At 47.6% G+C, this 17,749-nt stretch overlaps 3 protein-coding genes across 6 annotated transcripts; 1 reads left to right on the top strand and 2 right to left on the bottom strand.

The window, feature by feature from the left end:
- Window positions 1-1,517: 1,517 nt before the first annotated feature.
- Window positions 1,518-6,533, bottom strand: tpk2 (thiamin pyrophosphokinase 2). 2 transcript variants are annotated; one of them, XM_015968648.3, is made up of 8 exons: window positions 6,422-6,533; window positions 6,111-6,352; window positions 5,645-5,708; window positions 5,438-5,568; window positions 5,119-5,237; window positions 2,102-2,234; window positions 1,933-2,029; window positions 1,589-1,865 (listed from the first exon to the last, which is right to left on the bottom strand). In XM_015968648.3, the coding sequence occupies exons 1-8, from the start codon at window positions 6,495-6,497 to the stop codon at window positions 1,819-1,821; spliced, it is 909 nt and encodes a 302-aa protein (XP_015824134.3). In that variant the 5' UTR covers window positions 6,498-6,533; the 3' UTR covers window positions 1,589-1,818. The 2 variants fall into 2 exon arrangements, with proteins under 2 accessions (XP_015824135.1, XP_015824134.3); XM_015968649.3 differs by lacking the exon at window positions 1,933-2,029 and having other exon boundaries at window positions 1,518-1,865.
- On the top strand, window positions 6,433-12,196 carry gmeb2 (glucocorticoid modulatory element binding protein 2). 3 transcript variants are annotated; one of them, XM_015968646.3, is made up of 10 exons: window positions 6,433-6,572; window positions 8,272-8,422; window positions 8,721-8,806; window positions 8,971-9,089; window positions 9,780-9,883; window positions 10,118-10,275; window positions 10,399-10,467; window positions 10,544-10,681; window positions 10,756-10,878; window positions 11,436-12,196. In XM_015968646.3, exons 2-10 carry the CDS (start codon window positions 8,280-8,282, stop codon window positions 12,014-12,016), a joined length of 1,521 nt encoding a protein of 506 aa, XP_015824132.3. In that variant the 5' UTR covers window positions 6,433-6,572; window positions 8,272-8,279; the 3' UTR covers window positions 12,017-12,196. The 3 variants fall into 3 exon arrangements, with proteins under 3 accessions (XP_015824132.3, XP_015824133.3, XP_015824131.3); XM_015968647.3 differs by lacking the exon at window positions 6,433-6,572 and adding an exon at window positions 7,227-7,290; XM_015968645.3 differs by lacking the exon at window positions 6,433-6,572 and adding an exon at window positions 7,302-7,521.
- A 2,187-nt stretch (window positions 12,197-14,383) lies between these two features.
- pdyn (prodynorphin) lies at window positions 14,384-15,937 on the bottom strand. The gene is made up of 3 exons (XM_015968650.3): window positions 15,802-15,937; window positions 15,387-15,507; window positions 14,384-15,121 (listed from the first exon to the last, which is right to left on the bottom strand). Exons 2-3 carry the CDS (start codon window positions 15,504-15,506, stop codon window positions 14,549-14,551), a joined length of 693 nt encoding a protein of 230 aa, XP_015824136.1. The 5' UTR covers window position 15,507; window positions 15,802-15,937; the 3' UTR covers window positions 14,384-14,548.
- Window positions 15,938-17,749: the final 1,812 nt, after the last annotated feature.

A 17,749-nucleotide genomic window follows, 5' to 3' on the forward strand; every position in this document is an offset into this window, starting at 1 on the left:
CCACCAGCAGCCAACGTGGGTTAAGTGTCTTGCCCAAGGACACAGCGACAGACTGAGCGGGGCTCGTACCTGCAACCTTCTGATTATGGGGCGAGCGCTTAACTCCTGTGCCACCGTCGCCCGTAAGCCGTTTATAATGGTTAACTGAGAGTTAACGGTTTGTTGCTGATTAACACACATACTAATCAGTATGTGGCTTATAAAGAAGTAATTCAACGGGAATAGTTAATAACCAAAAATATTATGTTGCGGTGTTATGTAAATAAACACCAAACTCCACATGTTAATAGAGCCTAAACAACAATCAGCCACTTGTAAGCAAGAATCTGTTCCCCATTCTAAAGTCCCATTAGTTCATCCCTAATTACGAGTAGTTTAGTATTAATGAACCACTTAAAGGCAAGAATGTGTTCCCCTTGAATTACTTCTTTAAAAGCCACATATTGATTTGAGCTAATTAGCATGTGTGCTAATCAGCAAGCAACCGTTAACTTTCACTTAACAAACCATTATGAATGGCTTATTTAGATGAAACTTAATTTATGGCCTGTTAATGTGAGAATTACGGTATTAGTAATAAGCTGTTAATAAGTGCTTAATAATGACTAGTTCAGACATAGCAGTCCTCTAATATGCATATTAATTGGCAGCTAATTCATGGTTAATTTGTGTTCCCTAAACTAAAGCGTTACCAGTGGTTTGGCTCCTGACCGAGACTACAATAAAATAAAACATATCATTAATATCTAGTTATGAAGCTTAACCCTTAAATGAAGCTTTTAATTAGATTATTAAACCTTTAAGCTTCAGGAAAGAAATGAAAAAAACCCACCAACGAAGATGAAGATTTAGCTTTAATGATGAAACAAACTGACAAGAGGCTCCTGTTATAAAGATAATTATTAGATTTATTCAGCTGCTCACCAACAGTCCCTCACATCTCGTCTCATCCCAACGACTCCCAAGAAAATCCAAAATGGGAAACATTTTATTTTAATAAAAACTCAAAGTAATCAAAAATGTTAACTAAATTACTGAGTAGTTACCACAATAAATACACATTAATGTTTTATGTAATTAGATAAAAGTGAAAATGAGCGCTTGTCGGACGTAGTACCGGCATTCTCCACCAGAGGGCAGACAAACATCAAAGAGCATTTAATGTGTTATTTATTCTGAACCCCATCTCCACAAATGCAAGCATAGTAACCGAAAACCTAATTTTAAACACCATCTTACATAAAATTGGATCACTAAATAAAAAGCTTTAAAGATTATTTCACTATTTTCACTACAATAACTTGAATGTAACATTTCTGTAGTGCTGCCACAGTTTGTTTGTATACCTACTACTTAGTTCAATAAAGTTTTGATTCAAAATAGAACAGATAACAGTGAAATCTAAAATAACTAAACAGCAGAAACAAACATTTTTAATGTGATCCAAAGAGAAGGGACTGTGTGTGTGTGTGTGTGTGTGTGTGTGTGTGTGTGTGTCTATGGCAGCCATCTTGAACCTCACCGATTCCAAAAGTCAGTAGCAGAGAAAATACCGTTCTGAAAGTCTCATTAGAATCTGGTTGTTTGGCATAAAAACACAAATAAAATAATAAATGAAGACAGAAGATGTAAACAAGAACCCAGTAGAACCTCCCGTTCTCCAAGCTGACCTCGTCGGTTGAATAGAGCTACAGAGAGAGAGCGACGAGTGGAACTGGGTTAAAAACTGGTCACCGTGTGAGCCACAACTCCGGGCCTGGAGTCTCCCGGGTTTCCAGGTCCACCTCCTCCAGCAGCATCACGTGAAGCTCCTGCTGTTCATAAGGTCTGGTGGAGCCCCGACACCAACTCCTGATAGAACGCTTCTGGAAAAGAAATAAAAAGTTTCCTTTTGCTAATCACCAACTGGACGGATGGATTTGTGCCACAAACTGGAGTCTGGCTCGATGAAGGCGTGTCTGATGAGGAAGTCTAGGACCACCATGGCAGAGTTGGGTTTGAAGTCATCGCTGGCCAGCAGCTCCTTCACCTGAACAGGAGACCGACCTAAGGTACCAGTCTGATAAAAGCTCCACGGATCCAGGACCAGTAGAAAACCCACCTTCTCTATGGGCAGCAGGTGGAACTCCAGCACCTCTCCGTCCCCGACGCGGGGTCTGAAGTCCGCAGGAAGTTGAAGATCAAAGACAAACTGGCTCTCTGGAAACACCCCCTCCTCGTCTTCATAGGTGTAGCTGCAGAATATACGCAGGTGAAATGAAAACTAAACGAGAGAGACAACGCACTTCCAAGGTTTTTTTTAGTTTTTTTTCCATCGGATTGTTGAACCTCAGATTCAGGAGGAGCAACGAGGTTTTGGTTCTGGCCGTGGAACACTGGACCAGCTCTGTACCCTTAGGGGGGTCCTGGAGGGTGCGTGGGAGTTTGCCCAACCAGTCTACATGTGTTTTGTGAATTTGGAGAAGGCGTTTGACCGCGTCCCCCAGGGGGCCCTGTGGGGGGTACTCCGGGAGTATGGGGTACCAGGCCCTCTGATACGGGCTGTTAGGTCCCTGTATGACCCGTGTCAGAGCTTGGTCCGCATTGCCGGCAGTTAGTCGGGCTCGTTCCCAGTGAGAGTTGGACTCCGCCAAGGCTGCCCTTTGTCACCAATTCTGTTCATAACCTTCATGGACAGGATTTCTAGGAGCAGCCAAGGTGTGGAGGGCATCCGTTTTGGTGGTCTGAGGATCAGGTCTCTGCTTTTTGCAGATGATGTGGTCCTGTTGGCTTCATCAGAACGTGATCTTCAGCTTTCACTGGAACGGTTCGCAGCCGAGTGTGAAGCAGCTGGGATGAGAATCAGCTCCTCTAAATCTGAGACCATGGTCTTGATTCGGAAAAGGGTAGAATACCTTCTCCGGGTCAGGGATGAGGTCCTGCCCCAAGTGCAGGAGTTTAAGTATCTCGGGGTCTTTTTCTTAAGTGAGGGAACGCTGGAGCGTGAGATCGATAGGTGGATCGGTGCTGCATCTGCAGTGATGTGGGTGTTGTACCGGTCTGTCGTGGTGAAGAGAGAGCTGAGTCAGAAGGTAAAGCTCTCGATTTACTGGTGGATCTACGTTCCTACCCTCACCTATGGTCATGAGCTTTGGGTAGTGACCGAAAGAACGAGATCACGGATACAAGCGGCCGGAATGAGTTTTCTCTGAAGAGTGGCTGGGCTCTCCCTTAGAGATAGGGTGAGAAGCTCGGTCATTCGGGAGGGGCTCGGAGTAGACCCGCTGCTCCTCCACATCGAGAGGAGCCAGTTGAGGTGGCTCGGGCATCTGGTCAGGATGCCTCCTGGACCCAGGACACACTGCAGGGACTACGTCTCTCGGCTGGCCAGGAAACACCTCAGGATTCCCCTGGAAGAGCTGGGGAGAGGGAAGTCTGAGCCCCCCGGCTTAGGCTGGTGACCCCGTGACCCGACCCCAGGTAAGTGGAAGAGGGAGGGAGGGATGGAGTCTTGTTATATTCATCCTCTCACAGGTAGTGGTGGGACGGACGCGCCAGTGTCGACTGCACAAGAGTGAAAGCCGTATCGGTGCGTGTATCGCTGTAAGAAAATATCACGTGACCGACACAGGAAGTGTGTCGTTTGGATGCGCCGCGCCAAATTGTGTTTATAAGGAAACAAACTATTTGTTGGATAGAGTTTTGCTGTTGGATTTTTCCTTACCCTCACTTTTCTCCGCTGACTTCATGGATCGTTCCAAGAAGTTTTCCCCAGTCTGGAATAATTTTGATCTTTTGACGCCAAAAAAGGTAAATTGTTTTCTCCATTTGGCAACGTTTCCTGTTATTTCTGTATTTTAAATGTGTTTGTAGTCTTTCTCTGGTAAGAGGCTTAAATTGCTTTCAGATAAATTATTTTATTGGAGGTGAAGCGTCGGCTCTGCTCCACATACCCCAGGTGTGTTGAAATTATCGCAAAAACAATCTGAATTGTCAAAAATAGTCAATTACACACAAAAGGCTTTGTGTGACTCTGTGGTATTGCTTGTAAAATCCTTTTAATAAGCTTTTTAAAGCTTTTAAAAAAGTATTTCCCTTTGGCTTGCAGTTCCTAACAAGCAAGCAGTGGAAGAGGCCGTGGTTAACGTGATCATCAGCCACTCGCCAGTGTTGAAAACGAGGGATTCAGGGAGCTCCTGAAGCTTATTGCACCCTCATGTGTTCTACCAAGCAGGAAGGCGTGTTTAACAAATGTTTGCTTTAATTAATCAACTACTTTCATGGTGTGTGTGTGTGTGTGTGTGTGTGTGTGTGTGTGTGTGTGTGTGTGTGTGTGTGTTATGCACACCATCTTCATCTGTACCCTGTGAAAGAGTGTTTTCTAAGGCAGGGGAACTGGTGTCTAAGAGGAGAAATGGCCTTGGAGCAAACACACTGCAGAAACGTTTGTTCCTCAATAAAAATGCATAAATGAATCCATATTTAGTCTTTTATTTTGTACGATCTAACTCAGAGGTTAACACATTTACAGAAGTTAAAACTTTTACTTCTGATTTTTATTAGACACATTCAGAAGATTTAACGTGCCAGCTCATTTTAGCATTTACACAAAGGTTATAAGCAAATGTTACACTCCTTTCATAAACAAATGGAGTAAATTAAATTCCATAATGATGTAATATTTTGATTACAGGAAATTAAATCTTGCACACCTGCTGTGGGTTTGCAGCATGTAAGCTTTTCCACCTTATTTACCTGCAGTGACTTTAGAAATACTGCAGGTGTCGCTATTGAATGACCAACACCGTGTCAACACACTCCTTGAGGCGTCATCATTCCATCACTACTCACAGGTTTCTTGTTTTTGCTTTTTTGAGATCAACACTCCTGCCCCGTTCTAAAGCAAACCCAGAACAGCATCATCTGGTTTCGGTTACGGTCAGGATCCTCACTTTTACCTGAAAACCTCCCGATAACCCCAGAAACCTCTGGGGTCGTAAATAGGCCTCCAGGTGCAGAATCTGGTTTGTTTTTGTGACTGCTGCCCAACAGATTAGTCCTGGATCAGTTTGTTTGCTCGGATTCAGTATTTTATCCTCAGCTCCTTCCGTTTCAGGTGAGCCGTCGCGTTGAACTCACCTGACTGTTGAAACGGGACGAGCTGTTGCAGCGATGGCTGATGGGATGCACGCCTCCTCCTGGCACTCTTTGATCAGAGTGTGTCTGATACCGACTCCAGCCGCCAGGCCGCCAGCCGCCTGACGAAAGGAACATCACAGTGAATCATCTCAACTTCAAACGCTTTGTTCTCAACCTCCAGATAAAAAGTTTAATATAAAAGAAAAAGTGCAAACATGGCAAAAAGGTCAAAGGTTATGATCCCTGTGCACCGATTCTGGTGCTGCGGGCCAACCCTGGTCTGGACCTGTTTCCTCCAGAAGTACCAGTCTTCACTCACCACGTTGTCCAGAAGACCCGGGTATGTCTGCTTGGTCCTGGAGCGCCGTGCTAGCCACATGCTAACCTCCCCACTCTCCCCGACCGTGTATCCATTGATGTGGACTCCGTACCTTTTAACTCCAAACAGACCTGCAGACAAGCAGCAGTCAGCTCACAACAGGAACCCGAGCAGACACGAGGCTCCGCCCCAGATGTCAGACCGTACTAGTGGCTGCTCTCTCCATCCACATCAGCGGTGGGTCAGAACATCCGGGCATCACGCTGTACTTCTGAAACACACGAGACCCGCTTTACATCCCAGATCCACAGATTTACTCACCTTACCTACAAAAGAACAAATGCTCTGCTTCTTTCGTTTACATATTATTACCAAATACCAGCCGGTAACTGCTGAGAGGACCTGCCTCACATTTAAAAAGGTTTGGGTGTAAAATATGTTATTTAGAATCAAATGTATCTGTGGGTTTTATACTAATACCTGAAAATCAAGCAAATGTCTGTCTCATTCATCTAATCCCACAAATCACTCACTTTCCTCTCTTTAGTTAATTTTATTTACCCTTCTGAGAGAAAAAATACAAGTTAATCCTAATATTTGCCCATTAAGACGAGTGAAAACCAAACAAGTAAATAGAAATCTGCATTAGAACAAATCTGGCTGAGCTGCTCACCTCGTCCCTCCATCCTTTCAGGCAGGTAATGGAGTCCTCCTGTCTCAGACTCCGGAGGACAGCGTCCACAGCTTCCGACCTGCTCTCGTACGAGTCCAGACCGGGACAGAGTCCAACAGCGCCCCCCTGCGGCGGGCTGAACACCTGCGGGTGACGCCTCAGCAGAGAGGCTACATGAGGAGGAACCCAACCCACCTGAGCTCCGTCTATCTCAAACCTCAAGCAGCGAGTCCGACTCGAACCTGCGGAATCATCTCAGTTAAAACTCTCCACATCCCGCCAAACTGCTCGCTCCACCCGCCTTCTGCTACCTGTCGAGTAAAAGTTGTTCATTCGGCGGAGAAGGTGGAGTATTTTCTCAGACCAGACACCGTTGGTGGCAGCCATTTTCAATCCCGGAGTGTCAACAACAACGGACTTGTGCGCGAAATTAATCGACCGACTTGAAACATTCCGTGTGAGGTTGGTTCCTAATTTAATTCAATAAATTTTATTTCACTCAAAGTTTAAATATACAAACTTCAAATCAGAATATAAGCATTCGAATGAAATAGGGGGAGGAAGAAGAAAAAAATCTTATATGACCTACCCCCTTTAACTAAGACAAGATAAATAAAAAGTACAAAATGGCCTTATACACAAAAAATAAACCGCTCTCTTACTTCCACAAATAATATCACTACTAAAACATTAATCCTCCATCCTCACCAAATCATATGATTTTATCATTTTATCTTTATACATTTTTTGAATTGATCAGTAGTTAATTTAGACGCATGATAGATGATAAAGAAATAACTATACAAACGGTGATTAATATAAGAAACTAGAAAATCCACTAAGACACGTTGATCCTAGTTACAATATTTGTATTTTTGCGGAGTTCATTGCCGCGATTAAATAAATCAAAAACTAGTTTTGTTCAAATTACCTTTTTTATGCAAGCGCATTGATCTAAAAGGCTCAAAAACAGATGTGGGAGAGATGATATTCAAATAAATGAACATCGTGAAAAAGTGAACGGATTTATAAGGTGAAATTAACATCATTATTATTGTCACTGTTATTATTTTAACCCAGACGTTACAAATTTCCAGTAGTTCCTGAACACACCATCAGACCTTCACATATACAACCAAATCTACTGCAATTAGAAGAAGAAGAAGAAGAACCGGAAGAGGTGAATGTTTACAGAACAGACAGCTAATTTTTTACTACATCCATTCTGTTGAGTACTACTTGGGTTTAAATGTTCGACTCTCCGCGTTCAAGCTTCAAAATAAATGTTTTATTTTCATGTAAAGTCGGACAGCTGTCGGTTAAATGGGTCTAACGGCCCCGGCTTGTCTGCGCCTCCATCAGCGCTGGAATAAACTCCGGTTTCACCCCCAACGCCTGATATGATCTAACGGTAGGATTTATTCGTTGCGTCATCGCGTTCCGCTAAGTGTTATTTAGTCTCCGAACTGCGATTAAAATAAATGTAAAAATGTCTTTTATGGGATTTGTTCTCCTGGAGAACACGAGAAAAATTAGTCAAGACAGGTTTTTCAGCTAACCCCACCCCATAATAATTCATACTGTTGTGCTTGTATAACACCAGAAATGTTTTTAAATAACTCCAGCTTTTCTTTTTACAAGAATCGTTTATTACGAATTACACAAAATATCGCAAGAAAGAGCGATATTATAAAAACAAGTTTGGTTCTATTCTGGAGTTCAGACAGAATTTTCTCAGCTGTCTGAGACATGATTATATGGCATCTTGTTTTCCATACTCAGACAAACGGAATGGGCTCCTTGCTTGGTGCAGGAATTCATGTTTTACGGAGTTGATTTGTCTTAAACAGGAACACTCACCTGTGAAATCAGCAAAAATCATAAATATTCAGGAATATTTCCTCAGGCTGCAGCAGAAACTGTAATAAAAACGTATAATTAATGTCAATCTCAGTCCTACACCCTCCATAACCTTTACTTTTATACAGTAATTCTCTTTTTGTTCCACCGACCAGATTAACACTTTGTTTAATAATTATTCATTTGAGGGGCAGAGGAAATATGATATAAGAGTAAATAAGATGAAACGTTTGGATAAAAAGCATTTTCTCCTTTTTCTCCATCGGTTGAGTCACATTTTCTGTCTCTGTTGGATTTAAAGCTCCTCCCATGGCTTCGTCGGATGTCGGCATGCAGGAGATGAGTGAAGTCGTTATCGTCACCATCCCTGAACCCGTGGGCGACGGCCTCCCCTGTGTGGTGGAGGAGGAGAAAACCGTACTGGTGACTGCACAGCTAACGCCTCAGGCTGGGTAATGCACACACGCACGCACACGCACACACACACACGCACTCACACGCACACCCGCACACTGAATTCCAGTGAAATGGATAATGCTGAGTTTTGGCAGGTTCTGGTATGTTTTGGTGCATCTCTGCGGGGATTCCTCCTAATCAGACAGAAATAATTGCTGCTTGAATATTTGCTTTTATACAGTTACTGTTATATCTTTCACTGGAAGTGTTGGTTTTCTGTGCCGGGATCTCCCTGATCATTAAAAGTGCTTTACAAATAAAACCAGTGATGATGACGATGGCGTTTCTCTTCAGAGAGGACGTCCTGACGGTGACGGAGGTGAAAACAGAACCGGAGTCCAGCACAGCTGAGTCTCTGCTGAAGAACGAGCCGGTTCTCGGTAATTTCATCAGTTACAGTTACATTTACTCCATCAGTTACAGTTACTGATTATTATGTCTGAGACGGAATCCACTCACCTTTAGTTTCATGAAGTCGGTTTGATTTGTGTTTTTCTTCCTGTTGCGATTCTTTTGACTCACAGCGAGTTTTACGTTTGTTTAGTGAAACTGGAGGAGGAGGTGGACGCCGACGTCTGCTACCCCATCACCTGTGGAGACGCCAAGGCCACGCTGGTGTGGAAAAAGTTCGTCTGTCCAGGGATCAATGTCAAATGTGTCCAGGTGAGCATTAGAGAGAGAGTGTGTGTGTGCGCGCGTGCATGCATGCGCATGTAGGTGCGTGTGTGTGTGGCGTGTGCGCGTACGTGCATGTGCGTGCGTGCGCCCGTGCGTGTGTGCATGTGTGTGTGTGCGTGCGTGTGTGTGCGTGCATGCGTGTGTGTGCGTGCGTGTGTGCGCGCGTGCGTGCGTGTGTGTGCGCGTGCATGCATGTGTGTGCTTGCATGCGTGTGTGTGTGCGTGCATGTGTGTGTGTGTGTGTGCGTGCGTGCGTGTGTGTGTGTGTGCGTGCATGCGTGCGTGTGTGCGTGCATGTGTGTGCGTGCGTGTGTGTGTGTATGCGTGCATGCGTGTGTGTGCGTGCGTGTGTGCGTGCGTGTGTGTGCATGCGTGCATGTGTGTGTGCGCGTGCGCGTGTGTGCGTGCGTGCGTGCGTGTGCGCGTGAGTGTGTGTGCATGTGTGCATGTGTGTGTGTGTGTGTGCGTGCGTGCATGTGTGTGTGTGTGTGTGTGCGTGCGTGCATGCGTGCATGCATGCGTGTCTGTGTGTGCATGCGTGCATGTGTGTATGTGCGTGCGTGCGTGCGTGTGCGCGTGAGTGTGTGTGTGCATGCGTGCATGTGTGTGTGTGTGTGCGTGCGTGCATGTGTGTGTGTGTGTGGGATCTCATGGAAACTTGTGTTTTCTCTTTAGTTCAACGACCAGCTCATCAGCCCCAAAGAGTTTGTGTGTTTAGCAGGAAAATCCACCTTAAAAGACTGGAAGAGAGCCATCCGCCTTAACGGCACCATGCTCAGGTCAGAACTCCAGGAGACAGGAATTCTGCTCCGTTTGGGATTAAAACCTGTACCTTTTGTTCCTGGTTGATGTAAATATCACAGCTGAGCCAGAAGAACCACACGGGCCCACAAACGTGACCCAGAGGTTCCTAGTTTTCCCTCCAGAACCCGTTTGTGGTTCTGTTGGGTCAGCAGCTCACCTCTTCACCAGCAGGTGGCAGCACTCACCAGGGTTTCTGTCGCCTTCCACAGGAAGATCATGGACTCGGGCCCGCTGGACTTCTACCAGCACACCAAGGTCTGCTCCAACACCTGCCGCAGCACCAAGATCGACCTGGTCGGAACCAAAGTGGCCATCGGTTCTGATCCGACCACCGACCTGCTTTCTGTGTCCACCTCGTCGGCTGACTGTGAGTTCTGCAGCTGCCGGTGTCTGTTCAGGTTCTGGAGTCGGCTCCTAATACCAAGAGCAGAACAGAACCGGACTCTGGCAGGTCCATTTGGGTCGTGAACTTGTTTCCTGTCTGTTCTAGTGAACGGAGCATCGGTGCCGTTCCCCGATGTTCCGGAGGAACCTTCAGAGTGGGTCACGGCCATCGGAGGTGATGATGAGCACGGTCAGGTCTCGTCGACCCGACCCAGTTCTTGTGGTTAACCCGTTTTGTGTTGTGACTCCAGAGGACTCGGTGGCGTTCTGGCGTGCGGTGAAGGAGGCGGGGCTTCTGGAGGAGGTGGTGGAGGACTTCCAGAAGGAGCTGCAGGAGGTTCTGAAGGGGCTGCAGGAGAGAGTGTGTGACCCGCCGCTGCAGGTCAAAGGTCAGAACCACGCTGTGGGTCATGGGGGTTGCCCGTCCTCCGGGCCTGGTTCTGACCCGCTTTGTGCTTTTCAGACGCCGTGCTGCTGAACAACGTCGTCCAGAACTTTGGGATGTTGGACCTGGTGAAGAAGGTTCTGGCCAGTCACAAGAGCCAGATGGACCGGTACCGAGAGCAGTACACCCGCAGCCTCGCCGGTCAGTACCACCGTCCCCGTCGGACCTCCTCCTGCTTCAGCCAAAACATTATGACCAGCAGATCCACTTCAACCACCAGTGGTTCTGAGGCCCGGCCCGGTCCGGTCTGGTTTGCTAATAGATTTTGTTTATCTTCATGCTGAAGTCACGAGTCACGGCCCAAACTTAGACAAACCAGAACCGGGCCGCCTGTTTTCACGTCTTTAGCTGGATGGTTCTGGTTCATTTGAGGCCCGGTTTCTGTTTAAGCTCTTGTTAGAACAGAGATGGACGTTTGGTTCTGTCGACCCGATTAAATGAAAATCATCCGAACAGAAACGAGCAGAACCATCAAAGTGTCGGGTTGTAGCCTGAAAACGACTTCTGGTTCTGATCCGTGTCAAGCGGGCCTGCTTAGACCTTCGGACCCTTTTGGATGCAGCACGAACTTAACCCGGTTCTGTCTGGGCCGGGCTTTCTCCTCGGCTGGGCTAAAACTCCGGTCCGAGTCCCGGGTGGTCGTAATGTTCTGGCTGATGTGTGTGGACTTTGATTGACAGCTCTGGTTCCGTCTGCAGCTCTGGAGCAGCAGTGTGACGAGCACAGGAAGCGGGCCAAAGAGCTGAAGAGTAAGTCTCAGCACCTGAACAACGTCCTGATGACCCTGACCCCGGTGCCCTCCCCCCCGACTCCCAAACGACCGCGGCTGACCCGCGCCGTCTCCGGCCCGGCCGCCGTCAGCGCCGCCCCCGCCCAGATCACGCTTCCCCTCAACCAGCTGAGCGGTCTGCCGCTGGGAAAGGTTCTGACGGTGGCGGGGGGGCAGGCGGGGGCCAACCTGGGTGGCTACACCCTCCTGACCTCGCCGCTGTCCGAGCTGGCGACCGACGGCGCCAACGTGACGGTTCTGTCTGCGGCGGTGGGTCAGGAGGGCGCGGCCGGGCCCGGCAGCTTCGTTAAGGTGGTCGGACCGCAGTTCCAGCTGGTGACGCTGCCGCTGGCGACCGCTCAGAACTCGGACGTGCAGCAGCAGGTCGGGACCGTCGCCATGGTGGATGCCACGGCAACCGTCGCTGATGACTCTCAGGAGGGAGGGCAGACGGACGGAGATGATGAAGGTCAGCCAGGGCAGGCGGAGGAGGAGGAGGAGCAGCACTGAGATGAAGGACAGCTGTTTGGTTCCGGTCGTTTTTGCTCCTGACGTGGAATTCTTTCAAAGTTCCGACCAGTCTGACTTTTTCCTGGTGCTCGCGCTTCCACGGCAGCGGAGACATTCCCTCCAGTTCTGTGTCTGTTTATCCCGAACCCTCTGGAGAATAAATGCTCAGTTTTAAAAGGGTCTGCAGAGCGTCAGTGTTTATAAACCTTGATGCTTTTGTGGTTTAGAGGACAGGAGTGTCCCCGAGTGTCCCGCTGGAGGACATTAGTGCAGCTGCTGCACAAAACTCCAAAACCAGCTCCGTAAGAATCGGCGCTGCAGCTGATCCGTGAAAAGTTTGAGAAGTTTACCAAGAACCAATATACAAAGAAATGTTAAAGCTGCAAGCAGTGGCTCATCAGGGTCACCACGGCAACCTCCTACCTGACTCAGACAAAAGAGTGAGGCTAGAAGCGTTTGTGTTCACAGATTCTGTAAGCGTACACACCGTCCCGATCAATGTCCTCTGTGGACGAGCGTCTTCAGCCCAGATTTCTGTCACTGTGTTGATGTCCACGCTGCAGTACCAGCCTCGGCCAACTACAGCGGGGGCGCTATAGGTTAAGAGACTAGGTCAGACCAGTGGGGAGCCTCTGGATAAGTGAGGAACCACAAAGGTTACTCAGACGGGGTCAAACAGTCATTTGGGTCGGGAAAACCGTAGATCTGGCTGCTGGAAGCACACAGGAAGTCTGTTTCCAGCTGAAACCGGAGCAGCAGCAGAAGCTTTGACGGTTCCACTGGGGAACGTTGATGTTTCTGCTGGAGCCGTCACTTCCTGATGTAATGAAACCCAGCGGGAGCAGGACTGTGGACCTTCTGGACTCTGAGAGGACATCATCAGTCCCGCAGCAGGTGGAAGGAGACTCGTTTACCTGTATGATGATGACATCATCAACTGGCAAGCAAACAAAAACCCTCCAGTTAGGATCAAAGAGCTCAAAACACCAGTTCACTCCTGCAGGTCCAGCTTCCTGCGGTCCGTTCAGGCTCTGGAAGATGGTTCTAAGTCTACCTGAGGGGGCGGGGCTACATCACCTGGCTAAATAAATTCCTAATCATGCATTCTTTTATCATTTCTACCTTAACTCTTCCTGACAGAACCACATAAAGTTGAGTTTGCTTCTGTTTCTCTTCAGCCCTTTGGCCCGATCAGAGCAGCGAGTGTGTGAATAACGAGTCAGAACCCTGAAAAAAGCAGGGAAAAGCAGCTGGAAAACCAGGATCTGGTCCGGTGGAACGCCGTGGTGCGTGACCAAATCATCCTGAAAATCCGTTTATATTTTTCCATCAAGCTGTTAGAGAAACAAAAACCGGGATTCGCTCCGCCATTCCAGAACTTCTCTTTATTTGGTCATAAATATTCATGTTTCTGAAACAAATTTATAAGAAAAGTCATTTTTGGATTATTTTTAGAAGCTGAAGCAGAAAAATTTCACGTATTTTTTCTGTCGGTGTTTTTCCAGCTGAGTTTTATTTCTGTAAAAGATGAGAATCAAACATGGCGGGAGGTTATTATTTCTCATGAAACGCTCCGATTCGTTCATCATCTTTCCTGGTTTTAGTGGAACAGAACAGTCGGAGCTCCGTCTAAACGTGTTAAAGGGATGTGATGGTAACTCGGAGGAATAACAATCACAAGAAGACATTTTCATGTTTTAATTCTTTTATTTATGTTTTCATCCTTTTGTCAGCTGTTATTATTAATAAATGAGTCGTCGGGATGCCTTTAGACGAGGAAACAGAGGAAAAGCTTCAGTGAAGCGTTCCTGTAGAACAGGTGAAGATGATAAATGAACACGTTTTGTTCTTTTATCTCCATCAGAACCAGAACCGGGCTCTCTCGTGCTGCTTTTTTTCTCCACCAGGCGGCGCTATAATCCACTTGTCTTTAAATAAAAAACCGTTTTATTCTCTGAAAGATTCGTTATAACTTTACTTTGAAGTGATTATTGTTAGATCATCTTTTTAGTAGCAAAAAGCCATTTTATTGTGTTAATCAGGTGATTTGTGATCTGAAAGCATAAATAAAAGTTTGTTTCTCAGATTTTCTGCTGGACTGATAAAAATTCACATTTATTTACCGCTGATCGTTTTTCAGCATAAATGTTAAAAATTTGAGACAAAGTTCATTTGAAACATTTGTGGTGATTTTTTTTCTTTGATATTCATCTCATTTAATACAAAATAAAATAAAAAACATCAAACAACACGAAATAAAAACGGCGTTTAATGACTGAAGCGTTTCCTGTTTACTTTTGAGGTGAACCCGCAGGACTTCGTGCGTAAAGTCTCCAAACATCCAGGAGGACCCAGCCGCTTCCGGTTGTGACTGAAGCTGTGGGACAAACGGGTGCGGGTTTGAACACGTGGTTTTATTTAGCGTTTACAGGTGTGGACAGACGATGGAGCAGATCACACAGATGAGTTTTACAGGCAAGCAGCCAGACGCAGGAACCCAGTTCCTTCCAGTTCCTCCTCCCCAGCGGGCCTTTATAAGCTCGACTCATCGGAGGAGTAAAACGGCTCCTCCGCGGAGCGGACGGAGATCTTGAAGTGGCGGCGCAGGTAGCCTCCGTACCGCTTGTCCCACTTCAGGTTGTTCAGTTTGGGCCGGACCCTCCGCATGAAGCCCCCGTAGCGCTTCTGCAGCTCCTCGGGCTCCTGGCTCTCCTGCTCCGCGGAGCTACTCCTCTTTGACTTGGGGCCGAATTTGCGTAAAAAGCCGCCGTACCGTTTAACGTAAGAGTGCAGGACGCGGTCCTCTGCGTCCTCCGGTGCGTCCTGCTGCGCCTCTCTCGCCTCCAGCCGCTTCAACAACTCCTCGTACTTTCTGGGGAGCGCGGCGGCCTTCAGGACCGAGTTCTCGCGCCACGGGGAGGAGTAGGAGGAGGAGAAGAGTTTGTTCTTGTTCTTGTCGATCCGTTTGATGAAGCCGCCGTAGCGCTTGACCAGGTCAGCCTGCTGGCTCTCCTCCGCCTCCGCAGCCTCGTCCTCGGTGAAGTCCGCCAGGCGCGGAACCGGACCGCAGTTCTGCAGCTCCGCTTCACACTCCGCGCTGCAGGACTGCGACACACACACACACACACACACACACACACACACACACACACACACACACACACATTTGAAGATAACATATTTAGATTTTTTAACTCAAACTTCATCTCAAACTTCCGGTTCAACTGGATAAAACCAGTTTTCCTGAAATAAACTTTCCCTTTTGGGAGTTGATCTTAATTTAATTGTTTAAAAGTCTGGAACAGATGGACGTTATTCTCCTGGTTGCTTTGGGTCAGTGACCGGAAGCTGTGCGTAAAGTTGCTCTCACCAGGCTGCTGAAGGCGGCGTCGGGGCGAAGCAGCTGCGCGCATTTCTGGCACTGGGAAGAACAATCTGTGTGGATGGAGGGCGGCAGGCTCAGCATCAGCACCAGGACATACCACTCCATTCTTCACCACAGACACAGAGAGAAAAAGACAGTAGAGTGATCAGATGGACAGAATCAGGCGGTTCCGGCTCGGTCCAATGCGCTATAGACAAACAGAGAAAGCACATGACTGAAAATCTCTTCCAGATGTTCCTAATCTTTTCTATTCTGGGAGCAACAACCTGCTGCGGTGCGTTTGGAGCTGCGCGCCTGCGTAAAGGCGCACGGAGTCCCTACTTTAATCATTTATGAAGCAACAAAAACAGAGAAATGTTTGGTTAAAGTTTGGATGAATGCGCGAGGCGTGGTTCGGTACCTTCAGGAGTTGGACAGATTCTTCCAGCCGTGTTGGGACTCTCAGAGGCGCATGGACCGGCTCCGTCCTCCGTCCAACACTTGCTGCCGCCGCGGTTCGGTTCTCTTTATCAGCGGAGAGTTGCCTGTGTCATCAGAGCGGCTTCTGGTAACGGACCAATAGGAGGGAGGCATCCAACCGCCTCGCTGCTCCAGGAGGTCTGCACAACACCCACACCGAGAAGCTCCTTCATCATCACCTCCATCACCATCTCTGGAGTGTCTGGGTCGGACCTCGGGCTGCAAATCACCAGGAAATCAGACTAAAAGTGATGAGCTGGAAGGAAAACTGATCCCAGAACAGCGTCAGAATGCCAAATGAAACATTTAGATGACAAGAATCACTTAAATCAGGTTTAGAAGAGCCAGAGTTTGTTCAGACAGACGTTGTTTTGATGCTTCTTGTGATTTTGGACAAACGGAACTTAATTTGAAGTAAATGCAGCTGAGAAACGAGACGAGGACCATATCAGTAAAGTCATGTTGGACACAGTTACGCGTTTATTTTAAATGGTTTAAGTGAGTTTTGTTATCGGCCGTGTTGAAACCCACACCGGTTCACCTCTTGTGAAAACATGCAAAGTTGCACCAATTTTCAGATATTCTGTTTTTGTTGAGGAATTCTTCGGAACATTAAATCTGGAACCTCTGGTTTGGTTAATGAGCTCCTCCGACTCCTTTCTGCTCCCAGACGCATTCATCCCCGGATTCTCTTGTGATAGAAGTGAATCTCAGTCTTGGGACCCGGATCGTTGCTGGATTATGTGATGCTGATTGTTGGATGGCTCTGGAGCAGAATACGTCTGGATTTATCCGACCAGAAGCTTCCTCCCTTGCTGCTCGATGACGACCGAGAACAGGAAACAGAATCAGGATTTCTCAGGTCGTTCACAGAACAGGAAGCAGGTTGGAGCATCAGTTTAAGTTTCAAAGCCGAGTTCTTCAGCAACGCCTGTTGGTCCGAGCTTCAGCTGAAGATGCTGCAGGATGAACACCTGGAAAAACGTAAAAATCCATGGAATCGTCCGTTGTGGCTGATTATTTGTTCACATTTGACACCTGGACATTTTTCCACAGAGCCAGAGAGAAACAGCTGGGCTCTGCATTTGGAGCTTGGTTGGGATCAGGAGGAGGAATTTTGTTCTGGATTCTGACTTTAATGATGTTTTATGACTGATCTCAGATCTGGGTGACATCGTCGTGTTTTAAATGTGGGGAAAACACTTCGGTCGTTGCTCTGGTGAACCAGCAAAACTAAAATGATCCCTAAAACATTTAATAAGAATGTGATTTTCCACGCTTTGAGCTTTGGGTAATGACCGAAAGAACGCGATCGCGGATACAAGCGGCCGAAATGAGTTTCCTCCGTAGGGTGGCCGGGCTCAGCCTTAGAGATAGGGTGAGGAGCTCGGACATTCGGGAGGGACTCGGAGTAGAACCGCTGCTCCTCCGTATCGAAAGGAGCCAGTTGAGGTGGTTTGGGCATCTGGTCAGGATGCCTCCTGGACGCCTCCCTGGGGAGGTGTTTCGGGCATGTCCTGCCGGCAGGAGGCCCCCGGGTCGACCCAGGACACGTTGGAGAGGTTACATCTCCAATCTGCTCCGGGAACGCCTTGGGGTCCTGCCGGAGGAGCTGGTGGAGGTGGCAGGGGAGAGGACGGTCTGGAGCTCCCTAGTTGGGATGCTGCCCCCGCGACCCGGACCCGGATAAGCGGAGGAAGACGACGACGAGACAACGTGATTTTCCACGTCCTTATGGGAGAAACTTGAAAAACTCAGTCCTGTTTTCTGCCTGGAGGGAAAATAATCGCCCTCAAGAAAGAAACTCATCATCGACGAATCAGAATCCTTTTGCTTCTGATCCTCAGCAGGTTGGTTCTGAAGATCCGTCATCGCAGAAACCTAAGCTG

The sequence above is a fragment of the Nothobranchius furzeri genome, chromosome 15 (genome assembly GCF_043380555.1).
Source record: "Nothobranchius furzeri strain GRZ-AD chromosome 15, NfurGRZ-RIMD1, whole genome shotgun sequence".
NCBI classification, from domain to species: domain Eukaryota; kingdom Metazoa; phylum Chordata; class Actinopteri; order Cyprinodontiformes; family Nothobranchiidae; genus Nothobranchius; species Nothobranchius furzeri.

Bases quoted from the DNA above. Each gene is read 5' to 3' on its own strand.
- tpk2 (XM_015968648.3), bottom strand. From the start codon at position 6,497: ATGGCTGCCACCAACGGTGTCTGGTCTGAGAAAATACTCCACCTTCTC. The intron at 5,709-6,110 runs GTGAGCAGCTCA...CGTGTGTTTCAG, and splicing joins TGAAAGGATGGAGGGACGAG to AAGTACAGCGTGATGCCCGG. The intron at 5,569-5,644 runs GTACGGTCTGAC...GCTTGTCTGCAG, and splicing joins GATGGAGAGAGCAGCCACTA to GTCTGTTTGGAGTTAAAAGG.
- gmeb2 (XM_015968646.3), top strand. From the start codon at position 8,280: ATGGCTTCGTCGGATGTCGGCATGCAGGAGATGAGTGAAGTCGTTATC. The intron at 8,807-8,970 runs GTAATTTCATCA...ACGTTTGTTTAG, and splicing joins GAAGAACGAGCCGGTTCTCG to TGAAACTGGAGGAGGAGGTG. The intron at 10,879-11,435 runs GTCAGTACCACC...TTCCGTCTGCAG, and splicing joins GTACACCCGCAGCCTCGCCG to CTCTGGAGCAGCAGTGTGAC.
- pdyn (XM_015968650.3), bottom strand. From the start codon at position 15,506: ATGGAGTGGTATGTCCTGGTGCTGATGCTGAGCCTGCCGCCCTCCATC. The intron at 15,122-15,386 runs GTGAGAGCAACT...TGTGTGTCGCAG, and splicing joins ACGCCGCCTTCAGCAGCCTG to TCCTGCAGCGCGGAGTGTGA.